Source organism: Miniopterus natalensis, chromosome 6 (genome assembly GCF_054644295.1).
Source record: "Miniopterus natalensis isolate mMinNat1 chromosome 6, mMinNat1.hap1, whole genome shotgun sequence".
NCBI classification, from domain to species: Eukaryota; Metazoa; Chordata; class Mammalia; order Chiroptera; family Miniopteridae; genus Miniopterus; species Miniopterus natalensis.
Window position 1 is genome coordinate 44,909,599 of NC_142086.1, and position 17,142 is coordinate 44,926,740.

At 46.4% G+C, this 17,142-nt stretch overlaps 1 protein-coding gene across 2 annotated transcripts in view; it reads right to left on the reverse strand.

Moving 5' to 3' along the window:
• Positions 1-8,343: 8,343 nt before the first annotated feature.
• The window catches only part of HACD2 (3-hydroxyacyl-CoA dehydratase 2), an 80,129-nt gene continuing 71,330 nt past the window's right edge, over positions 8,344-17,142 (reverse strand). For both annotated transcript variants that reach the window (XM_016199940.2, XM_087818185.1), the window contains 2 exons: positions 16,202-16,380; positions 8,344-11,312 (listed from right to left, as the gene is read on the reverse strand). In XM_016199940.2, coding sequence (XP_016055426.2) covers positions 11,230-11,312; positions 16,202-16,380 — 262 coding nt within the window. In that variant the 3' untranslated portion in view covers positions 8,344-11,229. The remainder of the gene's footprint in view (positions 11,313-16,201; positions 16,381-17,142) is intronic.

Sequence of the window (17,142 nt, forward strand, 5' to 3'; positions counted from 1 at the left end):
ACCCAGGTAACTTGGTCCCAGACTCACCGTCCCCTCTGGTGTCTGCCCAGCCCACTAGGACGAGCTTGGCTTGGAGAGTGAGCAGGACCTGGGGTCAGTGTGTGGGGATGGAGGCCGATGGAGCCCCTAAGTGACACAAAATGACAAAGCAGAGCATCAGGAGCTAGCGAGAGGCAGTGAGGAGAGAGAATCACAGCAGGGACTCTGTGATATGGCTCTTTACAAAGTATAGAACTCTCCTACCCTGCTGACGCCTCCCAGTGGGAAGAGAGGTGACCTTCACCTGGATCCTGGTCGGGCCTCCTGCGCTGCTTTCCTTCAGGCCCCATGACTGGCCTCCAGCCAGCAGACCCAGGTGGACCTGCCTGTGGCCCTGAGCTGGGGCAGGTGCCGGAGTCAGTAATCTGGAGGAGGGAGGGGAATGGGGAACAAGCGGCCTGCGGCTCAGGCTTATCCCACTGACAGGGTGGAGCCCAGCCTGGGCCTGACCAGTGTCCTTAAAGACTTGTCATTTAGGGGAGTGCTTGCCTTCAAGGGTCAGAGATACTGTCACCTCTGGCCCCTCTGTGGAGCAGCTTGTGCACTTGGATTATTTTCTGGGCCCACGAGGTGGGGAAGTGGGTGAGGTTCCTGCAGCGCCTGGAGAGGTGGCCACAGCCTCTGCTCTGCTCTCTGCTGAAACAAACTCAGACTCCTCTGACCATTTAATGGGCTGGGCAACAGCTCCTTTAACCCTCAGGGTAGCCCTGCACATTAGATATTATCTGCCCCCACCATTCATGTGAAAGAGGCGCAGGGAAGTGGTGATGGCAGAAAGCGGAGCAGGAATCAAACCCAGGCCTGACTCCATAGCACCACGACGCCCAGTCTCCGAGGAGCCAGGCAGGGGTCGGGGAGGTTGGTGCTGGGCAGAAATAGAACCTCACAATCCAATAATACAGGGCATGCGAGAGAGGTGCAGGGGGAAAGGAGATAACTTAGGAAGACTGAGGAACTCAGAGCATGAGAAATTCGAGGAGGAGAGAGAGGTGTCACACCTCCTTCGTGTCCCTGTGGCAGGGGATGTATATCTGCGCTGTGCCTGCTGTATAGGTGCATGTGGGTACAGACCTGCTATAGGCGGAGAGCCTAGACGTGGGGTTTCCGTCCCAAACCCTCGTGTGTCCGGGCAGGGAACAGAAATGGACACACAGCCTGGTGGGGTAACCTGGAAAAGCAGTGTGGAAGGGGGGGCCTCCACCCCTGCACCCCTCCCCCAGTGCCCTGAAGGACTGGGGCCCAGAGCTGCCAGAGCTCCAGGTCTTTTTTCAAAAGAAACAGGAAATTAATTTTTTAAAATGTGAACTCTCTTAATTTAAAAATGTTGGTAACCAAAACCAGTTAGGATATCATTTTAGAAAAAGAAGAAAAAAAGCCACATTCAGCCCACAGGCTGCCGGGGTGCAACCTCTGCTTTATTGCGCCGTTTCCATGAGGGTCTCAGCACCAGACTGGGAGCTTTTCCAGTCCTTCTAAGGACCAAGGGGGAGCAGGGGGTGGGGCAGACTGTGCACTGAGGGCGGGAGGCTGTGAAGAGACAAGCACCTCGGTTTCCAGAAAGAAACCACCAATGCATCGCTGCCAACAGATGCAAGAGACATGTGCCTCTGACCCTGAAGGTGCCTCTTCCCCGCTCTCCCCCAGCTCCGCCAGCCAGCGGCACCGGAGGGCTGGGTGGGGTGGGAGGGAGGGTTGCTTGGAGGCGGTGGGAAGCGCTCAGCCTGGTTGTTGAGAAGTGAATCACATTTCCATGTGATGGGTGCAGTTCACACTTTGTAGGGAACAGGGAGCAACCAGAGCCTGACTTTTCTAAATATACCAGGCAAGCCAGCAGCGCCTGGCTCCGAATTGAGATTCCTGACAGGGGGCTGGGCCAGCCCCGGATTCCACATTTGCAGGCTGCATCCCAGGCTGTGCTTCTCAGACTGGAGAGCAGGACGAGGGGCTGATGGTGGGAGCTGGGACTTCGGGAGGGAGCCCGCAGACTGCCATTCCTGGGTAAACACCTGTAGGAACTCTGGCAAACACCTCATGGGCCTGGGTTGAACTGTTATGACTACAGGGCTTCTGTGGCCAGAGGGAACCACTTAGACCCCACTCCAGGTTTCCCTCCCTGTTGCCCTCGGCCCCCACAGGGCTGCCTGGCACACAGACCCTGGTAGTTTCCTCCAAGCTTCCAGGGATGGGTAGAATTCATGGCACCCTCCCCAGCGCTTAGGAGGGTGGGTCTTCCACAATTCCACAATCTCCTTGGAAGTCTGCACCTGAGATCACAGTGGGGCAGCTGAGGCTCTGCCTTCCCAGCAGGAAGCTGAGGCCCCAGAGGAGCAGGACATTATCGGTGTGATCCCAGAGGTGCCCGCAGGCTCATCCTGAAGGCTGGGCAGGAGGGGGTGGAGTGGTCCAGCTCTGCTGCTGACCACTGCGTCCCTTTCTCTCCTGGGCATCAGTTTCCAACTCCGGATAAGTGGAGACTGGAGATGACAGTGCCCGCACGAGGCCTCTCCCGGCTGTGATACGTCATGGTCATGGTCCCCTCATGTACGACGTGGGCTGGCGGTTTGGGGACGTAAGGGGGAGGTTGGTATTTAGTGACAGCCTTCCGTGGAGCAGCTGGGGCTGCTCATCTTTTCCCTACTTTGGTTGTGAAGGGAAGCAGCCCTAAGCTGCTGGTAAGCTATGATCAGTGACTGGAGCTTCCAGGGAGACTTGGGCTCAGTGAGCAGTTCCAAGGCTGGGAGAAGAGGGAGAGATGATCAAAGGGAGGTTGGCTTTAGACTGCAGTCAGCATGCCCGGGGCGTGTGGGCTCACACTTGTGCCCCTGGGCACTGTGCAGTGGGCTCCGGCCTGGGCTGCTGCTGATAAGCAACCAGCAGGCCTGCGGGAATTCCTGTAACCAGACTCTCAGCTCTCAGCAGCTTTGCTAATGAGAAGTGCCTGAGAAAAAGGCTGAGTCCCTGGAATGTTTGCAGCTCAGCCCCTCAGTGCTCAGCCTGGAGGCCCCCTGCAGCATGCCGCAGCCTGGAGCTCAGTAGGTGGCGCCCTCCTCAGCCTCAATCTCCCCTGGGCTTCTTGGGGAGCCTGGTCAGGAAAGACTAAAAATTTCGTTTTAAAAATTTTTTAAAAATTGGTTTTAGAAAGAGAGGAAAGGACAGGGGGAGAGAGAGAGAAAGAGAGAGAAACATCGATCAGTTGCCTCCCATGTGGACCCCAACTGGGGATTGAACCCACAACCTGGGTATGTGCCTTGACAGGGAACCAAACCTGCAACCCTCTGTATACGGGATGATGCTCCAACCACCTGAGCCACACCGGCCAGGGCAAGACTAGAAGTTTCTTAAGGAGCCTGTGGCTGTGCCCTTTGAGAGGCTGTTCATCCTAAATGAGCCCCCTGTCTTCCACCAGTGTCCCTGTGTTCCAGGGAGCAGGGAGGTGGCATGGTGGAGGGAGACAACTGCGGGCTTTGGGGCCTATCACTCCTCAGAGAGGCCATTTCTGAGCACATGGGCCAAAGCAGCAGGCCATCGTCTTCCTGATATTCTAAGTTTCTTCAAAGAATTTATCACACCTAAAACGACCCTGTTTAATCTTTTGTTAATAAGCTTCCTGCCAGTCTCCCAAACCCCAGTGGAAGGCTAGGCCCTGCGAATACGGTGGTACCTAAGCTGGAGGAGTCCCGGCCCTGGTGGAACTCACAGTCCTGACAGGCAAACAGGTGAGAAAAGATGGCAATGAGCCCTGGCTGGTGTGGCTCAGTTGGTTGAGCACCTGGGGTTGCCGGTAGAATTCCAGGTCAGGGCACATACCCGGGTTGTGGGCTTGATCCCTGGGCATGTAGGAGGAAGCTGATATTTCCCTCTTACATTGATGTCTCTCTCTCTCTCTCTCCCTCTCCCTTCCCCTCTCTCTAAAAATCAATTTAAAAATCTTTAAAAAAAGATGGCAATGATGGGAAAATATTGGCACTGCCACAGTGATTTAGCAAATAAAAATATTGCATGAGACATACTTACATGAAAAAATTCTTCACTGTTATCTGAAATTGTAACTTCACTGGGTCTCCTGGCCTTTTTTGGGCAGCTCTGGCACTGTGGGAGCATCTAGGAGGAGCACCAGGGTGAGTCCCAGGACCTCACCTCAGGGCAGGCACTTATTTCCTGGAGGTAAGGCCACAGCCATGCCCGAAGGATGGGAAGGAATTAACCAGGTGGAGAGGAAGTGAGGGAGTCTCCCAGGCAGAGGGAATGTGGTTAACAAAGGCCAGGAGATGAGAGCCAAGTGTGCTGAGGGCCTGGGAGGCTTTCATGGAACATGGGGCGTGGAGGGGCTGGAGGCAGAAGCAGACGGGGGGGGGGGGGGGGGGGGGGGGGGGGCACAGAAAGTCTCTGGGACACGTTCAGGGGTGTGGACTTTACACCAAGAATGACAGGGGACAACATGATAATACCTGTGTTTTAAAAAGGCTGTTCTGGCTGCTGTATGCAGAATGGGTTTCAGGGAGGGCAAGAGCAGAAGCCCAGAGCTGGTTAGGAGGTCACTGCTGCTGTCCGGCTGAGATGGGGGTGGCTTGAACACGCGAGGAGGCAGGGGAGGAAATTGATCGATTTAGTCCATCCTCAGGAGATAGAATCAATGTGATTTAACAACTGATTTAAAAAATTAGGTGGGGGCCAGTGAGGATGCAGAAGAGTAAAGATGGGGTTTTGCCATGAGGGTGCACTGGGAGGGCAGGGGGGAATGGCCCTCCTTGGTAATGGTGAGAAGAGTGTAATCTGGCAGTAGAGGCTGATGGGGAAGGTTGAGGGTTCATGGGCAGGGGTGATCGGCAAACAGGGGCAGAGAAGGAGGAGAGGTGTAAGCTTCAGCAAAGCCAGGGGACGGTGTGGGCAGAAGCAGGCACACAGCCCTGGAGCTGCCCTGGCAAGGTGGGGGCGGGGCAGGAAGAGCTGCTTTCAGATCTGTCTCACTGTGTGGCCTCAGGCAGGGCCCTCTTGGGGCCTGAGATTTCCTTTGTATAGTGTTGGCTTCTCTGGCTCATAAGGGTGGTGAGCTGATTGGGGAAGATGCAACCCAGAACAAAAGGAACTCTAAGGCCTTGTGAGACAACAGGGCACACCAGGACAAAGCGGCCACCACCTGGCCACAGTTGGGAATGTGGAAGACCATCTCCTAATACCACGAGCCTCAAGGACACGAGCCTGAATGAGGAGCTAACACCAGGCACTTGAATCTGTGCTCAGAAACGGGTATAGGTGGAGCTTGGGATTTTCAGCCTGTGAGGCACCACAGGGGCTGCTGGTCCCAGCTGGTCTTCTCATATGATCAAGTTACCATCCACTGGTAGACACACCTTTTAGATCCACCAGTAGCAGCAAATGACAGACTCCATCCAGGGCTGCTGACACCTGGGTTCTCAATCTAATAATTCATTTATCTATTTGATGATGGTGGTTTATTAAAAACAACAAAAAAGAAACATCTTCCCAGATCCCAGGCAAAGACCCCATCTCTTGCTTCCCCCTCCTGGATGGGTTAATGTTCCCCACGGGGAAAGCTGCTAGATGGGTATTTTCAAGATGTTCAAGCAGCCTTAGCCCTGAAGATGTTTCAAGGATCAAGTTCAAAAACAGCTTTTGAAAATTCTGTGGTAGCCCCCCACCCCAATTCACAAATGGCTTTAATATGCAAAAAGGTCTGAAAACTTTAGCAGGAGAAAACTTTTTGTGTCAATTTTTTAAACCACAGAACCCCCGCCCCAATATCCATACTCCCACCATTACCCAGAACTAATTCTGTGCATTTCACTCTGACATACACTAGTTATACAGACAAGCCACCTGCGGCAGGCAGACGACTACGATCACTATGGGCCCCGCACAGCCAGAGTGGTGGCTGGGAACATTACCAGGTTCACATGTGCCCGTGGTTATCTACTCAGTATGTCCAAAATTGGCATCATCTGAACAGCTCTCTCTTGGGGGAGACTATAAAGAGTGAAAATACTCCATGGCATGAGGAGAAGCATTTGAAATCTGTGAGGAAATCCAAGAGTCAAGTTAATTCACACCCACAGAGTGTACTGGACACGCTGCAGACAAGCATTCTTGGGGCCAAATGTGGCCTTATAAGGTGGCCTGACATTTTCTCATGGCCCAGGCCACCCTCCAAAAATATCCAGAGACAGAGAAGAGTGGGAACTGACCTCCTTGAACGTTTCAAAGATTAACAAGCAGGCTCTCCGTCAAAGAAGAGCGCTAGCACCTGCCTCCTGACCAGCTCCTAAAGCCTTGGCATTTCAAGACCAAGCAGCCCGCAGGGTCCATGCTGGGGAGGGCGCCACAGTCTGTAGGGCGCAGTGAATAGATAGAGTCTCCAGCACACACCCAAGCTGGTTTCTTTGCTCTGAAAAAAATGTTATTTCCTGTACCCGTCTGGAATATGCTGAGATCTGACTGCCTTTACTTTATATGGACAAGAAAGACCCATAACTAATTTCATTAGTGTGTCTTTCTATCCCTTCCATGTCCTTGGGTGAAGCTGTTTCCCAAACGCCTTTTACTTCCAAGGCCCCGGATCACTGGTGAGGTGCTGCCCCCCAGCGGGCCAGCCTGGCTACAATATGGGAGGCAAAAATGACGTTTGGGCTTTAACCAAGGGCAGCATCTGGAAAGGTGTCTGGATTGCACCCAAGGTCAAAGACAGATGCAAAAAGAGCTGCCATGGTAATAAGTCTAGGTTCTCGAATTAGTAGGAACACAATTTCCAAATGTTAAAAAGATTTATGAAGTGGGCACTAGGTGCTTATGTATACAGCCTCTTACACATTTTATTTTTGCTCATCAAATGAGACTTGTAGGGTGAACTGCCTTTTGTGGGAAAAAATAATATTTTTGGTAATAGACCTACCCCTAAGGGGTATCTCTCTAAATTTGGGGGAAAAGATTAAATAGTCCCTCAGATGTCTGAAAGAAAGTGGTCAAGAAACCCACAGAGCTCTCTCCTAACTCTGGTTCTCAGCTGCACACAGTGGAATGTTAATAGGTATGGCTATTTTTGGTAATAGTTGCTTAGAACAGTTTCTTCACCACTAAACTATATGACAATGAGCCAGTCTATTTGTAAGGCTGGAATTAAAAAAAATGATATGAGAAATTGCAAAGCTAATCTTCATGCTTGTTAAAGGGAACAGAACACCACCACAGCATTTTTGGAACGCTGTGTGAATAGCAAGTCTCTTAATTACACCAACGGTAATTCCTCAGGCTGGGCTTATGTTAACAGCACACATAATTGCCACAAAATATGACAATGACAAATTAGAAAGCCCTGGTTTCCATTACTACCCTAAGGTTGTAAAAGTGGCATTTTCTGGGTTGCCTCTACTATTAACTTTACCATCTGGTCCTGTTTCAGTTGCAATAATTTTATTTCTCATTTCATAAATAAAAGCCTATTGAAACGGATTCGACTCTGTATGAGGAGTGAGGTCGTTCTAACTCTCACCACTGTGCTGGTAACATCTAAGCCGTGATCAAACAGCATTTAGAAAGGAAATGTTCCCTTTGGAATAAGACCATGCTCTTGGACATGGCGACAGTGAATTCCCAGGAAGACCTGGTAGACTAGGTGGGGGCATGTGACTGCTGGAGGCAAATAACAGAAATCACCCAAAGAAACGACCAGAAAGTGCCCAGCACAGGGAGACATCAGAGCTTTCATTTTGAGGTGAAGGAATTTGGGGGCCTAGAACTAGCAGGTCTGAAGCGTCTGGACTTAGTATCCTGTGGGTGTCCTTTCCACAATTACAGGGTGCTTGAAGCAGCCCCTAGAACTGTACTGTCTGTGGAGGCATCTTCAGGACAAGGTACCTGACCCCTTGACCAGGCATTTGTCTGAATATACGATGAACATTGCTGGGCCACAGTATTTCCCTTCAACTTATATTCGAAGATTTAGAGTGGGGGGAGAAAGCCCGAAACCAACGAAACAAAGGACAAAGGTCCTCAAATTTCCACTGAGTTTCTTAGATGCCTGGTCACCTGCGTGAGGACTCCCTCCTGTCCCTCTGCAGCTGAATTGGAGACGGGCGTGTAAGCTTGAAGACTGGCAGGAAGAATGACTTTTTGGAAACCTCTTAATATAATCTATTTTTTCCTGTAGGTGCAGAACCATCATGATGAGCAGAAATACATTTTAAATCTGTCAGAGAAAGAGCGGGAATCTGTGACAGAACCAAAACTCATTCACATTTCTATACCACCACTCTCAGGCCCATTTAATGTGGAACATCATCAGACTCAGTGTTTCAGATCCAGGCAGAGCACACACCAGTTTATTCTGAATGCAACACAGATCAATATTTTATGAATACAACTTATTACTACATTGGCATTATCAGGTAAAAACAGCTTCCAAACGCATGCGTAGAAAGTTAAGCGTAGTTTTTGAATGCCTTATTTCTAAATATACAAAAAATACATTTAAATTATAGAATTTTAGTGAGTCAAAGACTTATAAAATTACAATTTTGGTTTTCACAACATAGAAAAAATACAAAAATGACTATATATGGTCATATAAATTTTTACCCAAATTTCAAAGGAGCAGTATGTACTGATTTTGATGTTTTATGTTTTATCTGAAGCTCGGAATTGAAAATAACTCATAGGTTGCACCACATTAATGCCAACCTTTTATTACACACAAATAACCAAAAGCGCAAGTGGAAGCGAGGGCATAGTCTCTTCACAGGCCTCTGTAGCGCGGTGTCTTCCGCAGGAAGCTGGCGCCAGGGGAATTTTCCCATCTGGGAGGATGGTGCTGTATTCCATGACTAGCTCTCACGGCGCCTCTCATCACGGGCAGTGCATGTTAAATGAACAATCCCAACCTTAGCCAACAGCACACAGCAAGATGGAAATCGGCAGCTCGTGCCTACAAAGAAATACTTGCGTACCTCACAGAATCTCTGCCAGGAGGTGGTCCCGAAACATCCCATTGGGGGCAGCTGGGCAGACAATGCCTTTGACTGGGCCCTGAAATGAACACTGTACATCTGAAAAAACACCTACTGAACACCACCTTCCTCACTTGCACTTTATATGAAGATGGGATGTTCGGTGGAGTTAGATGGTCTTGATTCATAAAAGAATGCCACCACTTAGAAGGAAAAATTAATTTATGTTGGAGCTAAAGAAACCAGTTACTGAGAGAGGTGACTGAAGGACACACAGCATGTCTTACTTATCTGTCTGAGCATTTTAAATGTCTGATGTACAAAACTAAACACTGGGGTTGAGACCCTTTTTGAGAAGAGAGTTGTGTGCTGTGTTCTTGTTGCAATTTGATGCAATACCACTGTCTGCAACACGCTGCTTTCATAAATTGTGACAAATTATAATAGAGGCCTGAATAATTATATTCAACCCTGAAAAACCTGCATTTTCCATCCCATCATCTAACCATCCCCACAACTGAAAAAAATCCTACCCAAATGAAGTAATAAGGCTAATATAACCCAAATTGAAATACATTTCAGAAAAATGAAGAGAAAAAGCATGAAATATAATCTTTCCCACATATTTTGTTCATCAAGTACAAGAATAGATTCTAATCTCAACACGCCCAAGTTAAGAGCGCTGACTTTAAGAAGCAGAATTTTAATGTTCAATTCAAAAATAACTTACACTTCTGACTGCATTACATTTTAAGCTCCATATTTTCTTCTCTTTCTTATATTAACTTTCAAGCCTCTATGAAAATAAGCATTTAAAAAATTAGTTTTCCATTATGACACTCTTCTGACATTAGCAATTATATTTTAAATGATAATGACTCTGTAAACTAGACTTTTAAAGTTTTAAAGATCAACCAATTTTTAAAAAAAGGGAAAAACGGCTCCACACAAAGAACATCTCATGTTTAAAATCTAATTCACGCCTGAACTTGGGCTTTACATTTACCTCCAGCCCTTTCTTGAGAAGTCTTAAATGCGCAGTTGAGCAATTAAACAGTACAAAGACATGACATTAATCAGACAATGTCCATATGACCAAAGGATTTCTTGGCTGCTCCAGCATGTGGGACAGCACTGCTGTCATCAGCTCCTGACTGCCCAATGAACATTCCACTGCCTCTGGACATTCAACTTGGTGGGAATTACAGAGGGCCACAATTAGGAGAAGTATCCAAACAGAAACGTTTCATGAAAATTAAAAATAAATTAACAAGAGTATAGGAACCTCTTCATGAATGTTCTTCCGGACTACATTTCTAGAGTAACACCTTCCAGGTGTTTCATGAACAGATCCTCCACTCCTGTGACTAGACTGGTTTCAGGTCCAGAAATGAGAACGGCTATTTGAAATGTATTACTCAGGGGGGTTCTGAGAATGGTACTGGGAAGGTACTTGTCATTTACTAGCAATGAAACGTTTCCTTTCTGGGAACTGTAGTTTTGTTAAAATATGAGTGAGGCTGGGCCCCAAGTAAAGTAGATTCTCTACAAGGTACACATACTTATTAAATTCAAGCACATTTCTTAGTGGCAGGCAGTAATGACTCAATTGAAAACAAACAAAAGGGTTCTAGCTGTTTTCTGATTACAGGTACTACCCCAAAGCTTCAGACATACAAACTGTATACTTCATTCACTAGACACGAGGGGAGAGGTCCTAGCCATAACTTCAGAGCATTCAGAAAACAAAGTTTGCCGCTGCAAAAACACAAACAGCTTCCAGCATGCAGTGGAGCACTTTGAAAAGGGGATGCTGACCACGCTGCAGACAAACAGAGCTCTACCGCAAGCCGGGCATTCGGCTGGTGCCACCTCACTACTCACTGCAACTCTCAGGCATCCAGTGTTACAGACCTTTGTCTATCAGATAGGTGAAGGAAACAGGAGGGTAGAAAATGCCAAATCCCTGTCTAGCGCCACCTTAAATATTGGGAACTTCTGGTTGAAAAAGCATGCTGAATGGACTGGCCAGGACGTTTTATGTAACAGCTTTTTTGTGTTTTATTTTATAAAATCCCAGGCCTATGTGACACTGGATTTTGGATTTTGTTTTGTTTAGTATTTTAAAAATAGTTCTTACTTATTTTCTATGAAACGTATTGGGAACTCAAAAAGTCTGCAGCATTTTCTGTCGTTGAAAAGTTTGTGTTTTGGAGGGTACAGGAAACAGGAACTATTCAGATTTCTTGTGCTCTTCAGTATGAGAAAGGACCTTTCTTCTCTGGTGTATCATGTGGAAGTATAACTGGGGGAAAACTGGAAAGAAAAGAAACAACTGGTTAAGGAGACCATTTAAAATGGCATGTTCTATTTAAAACACATGGTCTTAAGGTCCTCCATGACTTCTGACTACTTTATCATCCAGCGGCCAAGGAAGGTGACAAGTGGGCTGGGGAAGGGGAAGAAAAACACAGAGACCTACCTTTTCCTGCGTTAGCCAAGGAGGAAAGCTGGTGTGGACTTACAGGCACTACTGTCACCACCATTACCAGTCAGGACAGAACAGAGCTGCCAAATACTATTCTTTATACTCTTCACACTCCTTCTCTGATTTCACAACAGCCAGGTGAAATATTCCAGTGATGGAGCTATTACCCATGCTTCAGAGGTGGAATTCAAGCCCAGAGAGGGCACGCAACCAATCTGGGTCTCACTGCAAATCCCTGACAGCCAGGACCAGGCTCTAGGCTCCTGAGGAAGGTTGTTCTGTGAATGGGAAGATCGAGGAAGGGGAGGAGGGCTACATTTGATCTGAACACAACTGAGCCAGGTTTGAATGTAGAAAAACTCTCTATGAAAAGATAGCCAGTATCTTAGGCACTGGAGATTCTGTTTTTGGTAATTTGTAGATTACTTTTAAAAGTAATGGTTCTCAAATAAACTGGATGGTACTGCCTCCCTAGGGAATATTTGGAAGTGGGGGAGGAGCATGTGGGGCACAGGTTACCGGCATTTAGCACATGGGGGTAGGAATGCTAGAACCTGCAGCATGTGATGGTCCTCCATAGCTAAGGATCATTCCAGCCCAGATGCCTAGAGTGTCCTTGCTGGGCTGGGTTGGCCTTCACAAGGTTACTGTAAACTGCGGGATTCTATAACCATGTAAGAAACTCCAGTGGGATGGCCCTGGGTGTACAGTATCCTTCCTTTCCTCCCCTTCTCAACAGCTCCAATCTTTTTTTTTAGACAGTAACCTGTATTTTGGGGGAGGTAATTTCTAGTACTCCCAGCTCTCTCTGACAGTTCCTTCCTTTTTAAATGAAATGGGTTCCAAGTTGGACAAATTTCAAATGGTCCTCCCGCAGTACTCTAAGACATCAGTGGGTATGTGCACACAGATCCGATGAACTGTAGAGGAGGCTGATGCTGAAGAGGGCTGCCAGCCACTCCACTCACTATTTGCAGGCAGAAGTTATTCACAGAAAAGACCCAGCTTGTACATATAATTCAACAGTGAGAGAACTATTTTGGTACGAGAGCCAGAAAATTTGACAGGCTCTATAATCTAAAAACTGGAAGTAAAGATATAATTAAACCGTAAGGAATGCTAATTGTAATCATTTAAAAATGCGGGGACAGTCACATTTCTATAGACATGCTTTAGTATATGGAAATGTCATGACAACGTACTTTTCCTCTGGTTGCATTTGATTATAATACCCCGTACAGGGCGGTGGCCGCTCACAGCTAGTTCAGAGGGTGGGAGGGAGGACAGTGACCTAGAAGCCATCAGGAGGCACTCAGTGGCAGTCAGAGCAAGATTCCTAGAGTGCCTTCATCCCTGTAGGCAAGGGCCTGCTGGCTGCCAGAGTCAGATGTCAGAAACAGAGGCAGATATGGCCCTTCCATTCTTTAACATCTTCCAGAGGTTTCTTAGCGCCTAAGAAAAAGGAGCGTGTGTGTGTGTGTGTGTGTGTGTGTGTGTGTGTGTGTGTGTGTGGTGGGGAAGGGAATGGTGATACTTGGGCTGAAGGTTCTTTATAGCTCTAGCAGTGACTTCTTGGTGACCAGAACATGGATGACACTGTCTCCATCTGAATTATCACATGTTCAAGCTGAACCCAAATATAATGGCTGAAACAATTCCAGATGCATGGCTACTATTTTTAACAACATTGGGCTATAATGAAGATTAACCCTAGGAAAGTCTCCACCTGACAACAGGCTATTTAGAATTCTACCTTCTGCTCTCTCAGTTCAGGGCATAGAATGGAGATGGCTGCTGTGTGTGTGTGTGTGTGTGTGTGTGTCTTGGTGTACTGGGGTGGGGGCCTGTGGGTGCTACTGTGCCCACCTTCCTGTACGAAGATGGTCTCTCTCTCTCTCGGGAGAAGACGACTTGGAAGGTGAGAGCAACTGGAAATGCTCTGCCTGAGGCAAGTTTTGTTCTCAGTTTCTCTAACTATCAGAGGTATGGTTGATTCCTGAAACCTGAAGTGCCAGAGTCTTGGTGTCCTCACCCTATAGCACTGTTTTCAGCCTTTTTATACCACACTCTACAACCAGTTTTCACCAATATGGGGAGGGGAAAATGTAAACAGGACCTACACATCTACTGAGTCCTGCAGACACTGCACACACTGCCACTGCAGCACAGCAGAGAGGAGCACCCTGTACAGGGCTCCAAGCATCCCAACCCAAGGGCACTCTAGGGGCCAGGGCGCATGGGCCATAATCTGGGCTACATGGGCATCAATGCAATAATAGGCCAGGACCATAAAAAACAGGTGCTGCTTTATATATCCATCCATCCATCCATCCATCCATCCATCCATCCATCCATCCATCCATCATCTATCAATCTATCATCTATCTATCTATCTATCTATCTATCTATCTATCTATCTATCTATCTATCTATCTATCTATCATCTATCTATCTATCTATCTATCATCTATCTATCTATCTATCTATCTATCATCTATCTATCATCTATCATCTATCTATCATCTATCTATCATCATCATCTATCAATCAAACTTCCCATTAAAGAAGATTAAAAGAAACTGAAGTTGTAGACAAAACCAAATTTGGTAAAGAAGACTACTACATGTCAATAGCAGCCTCTCCTAATTCTGCATTTCTGCTAATAAATACAAAGCTGAAAGATGAAATGCGCAGCTGGCTGGGAAAGAACTGTACAAACTGGTCTCGGTACTGCCACCTAAAGTACTGAGAACATCCAGGGCAGCCTGCCCGGCCAGAGGCACAGAGGGTGCCGGCAGACATGTGGTTTATAGCCGGGGATATGGTCTGGGCTGCCATCTTTCCTCAAGGATTTGGAGGAAATCTTTTAATCTTTATTTGAAATCAACCCCTACTGTTTGTCTACAAGAGTTAAGCTGCCTTAAAAAAGACTATAGACTCTAACCAAGCCAAGTCCTCTTACCAAAAGGAGGGTAAACATGGAAGGGGAAGGAACCGAGGCAAAGCAAACAAGACTTGTTGAGAAGCCTGCCCAACTGTCTAACCGACAGCTGCCAAGGTCTGTTTCCTCTCTTCTGAAGCCAAGAAGGAAACCCCACAGGACGGGGATTGTTTTCCTGGAGGAAGGCTATCACTGGGGAGGCTGCCTGTGGGTGACCAGGGCCCTCTGCTTCGTCATGAAGTCAGGAGGAAGAAGCAAAGGCTGGGCATTGGTTGGCCACCAGAACACACGAAATTCTAGCGGTGCACAGACTCAGGCTGCCCAGGAGAGCTGTTCTAGGGATGAAGCCCTCCTTCCCCGACAGACGAGAAACCCTGCAGTGACCCTGATTTCTGTCAATGTGGCAGCATCTTGTTACTGGTTTGATTTCATGAGACCCTCCTTGACCCTTTCCCATCCATCTTCTATTTATTCAAAAACTTATGTTGAATTTAAAAAAATCTGTGGTGCTGCTGACTGGGATAATATACTATTCTAGTGCGGTAAAACTGCAACTGAGAATTGTTGCTCTGGAGGCTGGAAGATGAAACTCATAGAGGGCAATATTAGAAGGGTAAAAAATTAAGTTAATTTTTATTACTTACATTTTTAGACTCTTCCATACTTATCTTTTGTTTGATAATCAACTACCTTTTAAATTTGAGAGATGCTTTTAGCCACCACAGTTTCAGCATCAAAGAGGAGGACCTGATACTTAATAGAGTGGGAAATGAATCACGAAGCAGAATTGTGTCCAGATAAACGCTCACATGAAATCTGGATGCGGTTTTTTCCACAATGCATGAAGTGCAGGTTTCCACAGAGGGACATTAACATGTTCTTATGACTGTTAGAGTGATTCACACAGTTAACGCTGTAGGCTGAAGAAAAGCCCAACCCTCCCTCTGAATTTAACCCGAGGTTTAGGGGAGAAGATAGCACCTTATAGACTAAAATAAGACTGAGAGTCACAATGGCTACAGGAATAGCTGAAGGAGAAGAAACACATGTCCTTGAGTAGAACAAGGTCCTTTTGGATATGTGGAAATCAACGAACATCAGAATTCAAGAAAAGGACCAAAGAACTCCTCTCCAGCCAACAGGACTCACTTCACAGAGGCTGCAAACATGGCATTTTCTGTCTGCTACCAAGTACACTGACGGGCACATTTGATGACCCAGTACAGGCTTTTAGCAGCACCATTAAATACTGGAAGCCACCCTGAAGAGAACACTATGTTCTGTTCAGATGGTTTTAGTGCTTGTTTCTAAACAAGAAAATAAGAAATATAGAAAGAAAGAAATAATATGTTTTTATTTTGCTATTTGTTTCCAGTTAACTACCGATTCCTCAAAAATGAAGTAACTGTCTATTCTGATATAGTAAAAATGCAAAAAAAATCGCTTTACAATGTTTTCCCGATACCATAGTAAGATCCTGAGAAACAGAAAAAGTCAAGGTAAGGCTTTAATGGCTTTGTTTTCCACTCAGCACTTTTCCCCAATAGAGTTACTTATCCTGGTAGTCACCATTTCAAACCCACACACAGAAGGGCCGCATTTTGGCAGCTGTGTTGAGAAGGAGTCATCTTTCTACTACTACCAGAGAAAATTCACAATAAATCAGATTTACATTTACCTATATACAGTATAAAAACAACTAAAGGCATTTAACTCCAGCTATTGTAGAGCCAATTTTTAAAACATAAATAAATATATACATAACTGTTTACTTACTTGGAATGTAGGAGATCATTATCAGAATTAGGAACGCGTAATAGTCAAAGGAGAAATTGTATTTGTTAGGTAAACTGATGGAGTACAGGCCAGCCTGTCTGACAAAAGGCAAGGCAGCATATATTGTGAGCAGTTCTCCTGAAATTCCCATTGGGTACAGCACAATGAAAAGTGTGTACCTAAAACAAAACAAAATGCCCATTACTGAGGCTAGAAGCCAGTGTTAGTAGAAAGACATACTCCCACCCTTCTTTCTAATCAGTCCTCGTCTTTCAGAAAGCTGTTGCTTATACATTTTCCTGCTTACCCACTGTTGAAGTTCAGGTTTACAAACCAGTTTTTGGAAAGGGCCTATAGCAGGTATGTTTCTGAATGTTCTAAAATAAAATAAGTGTGTTCGGTCAGCTTCAAACAACTCTTTAAAACAACTCCCTAAATGAACTGAGGAGATGCCAAAAACTGGTCAAGCAGGGGCACTGAGTCACGGTTTATCCTGAACCTACCCTGTGAGGCGGAAGCGGAGATGGGCATGCGCAGGGAGTTGGGGCAATGTGCTGGAGCACATGCTGAGGAATCCCTAACAACGTACACCAAGTCTGGGCTGTAGACAGGAAAAAGCAGTGCATTCAATGTGTGGACACTGCTACAGTTGTTCAGATGTGTGTATGTCCTATTGTGAAAACGGAAATATATGCTAATTTAAAAAATATTAAAAATTCATAATAGCTTTTGGTCATTATGTAATTTTTCAGTGAAAAAAACTATAATTACTATCACATGGGAGAATCTACACAATGTCTTTCACTTTAAAAAGAAGTTCTCTATGTTTCAAAAAGAATTCAGAGAGAAGTTCATCCTACGGAATGAATGGAAGTCATTTCACCGTGTAAGTGTTGCTAAAGAAATCATCAGCTCCGATTTTAAAAAGCCTTTGACCACAG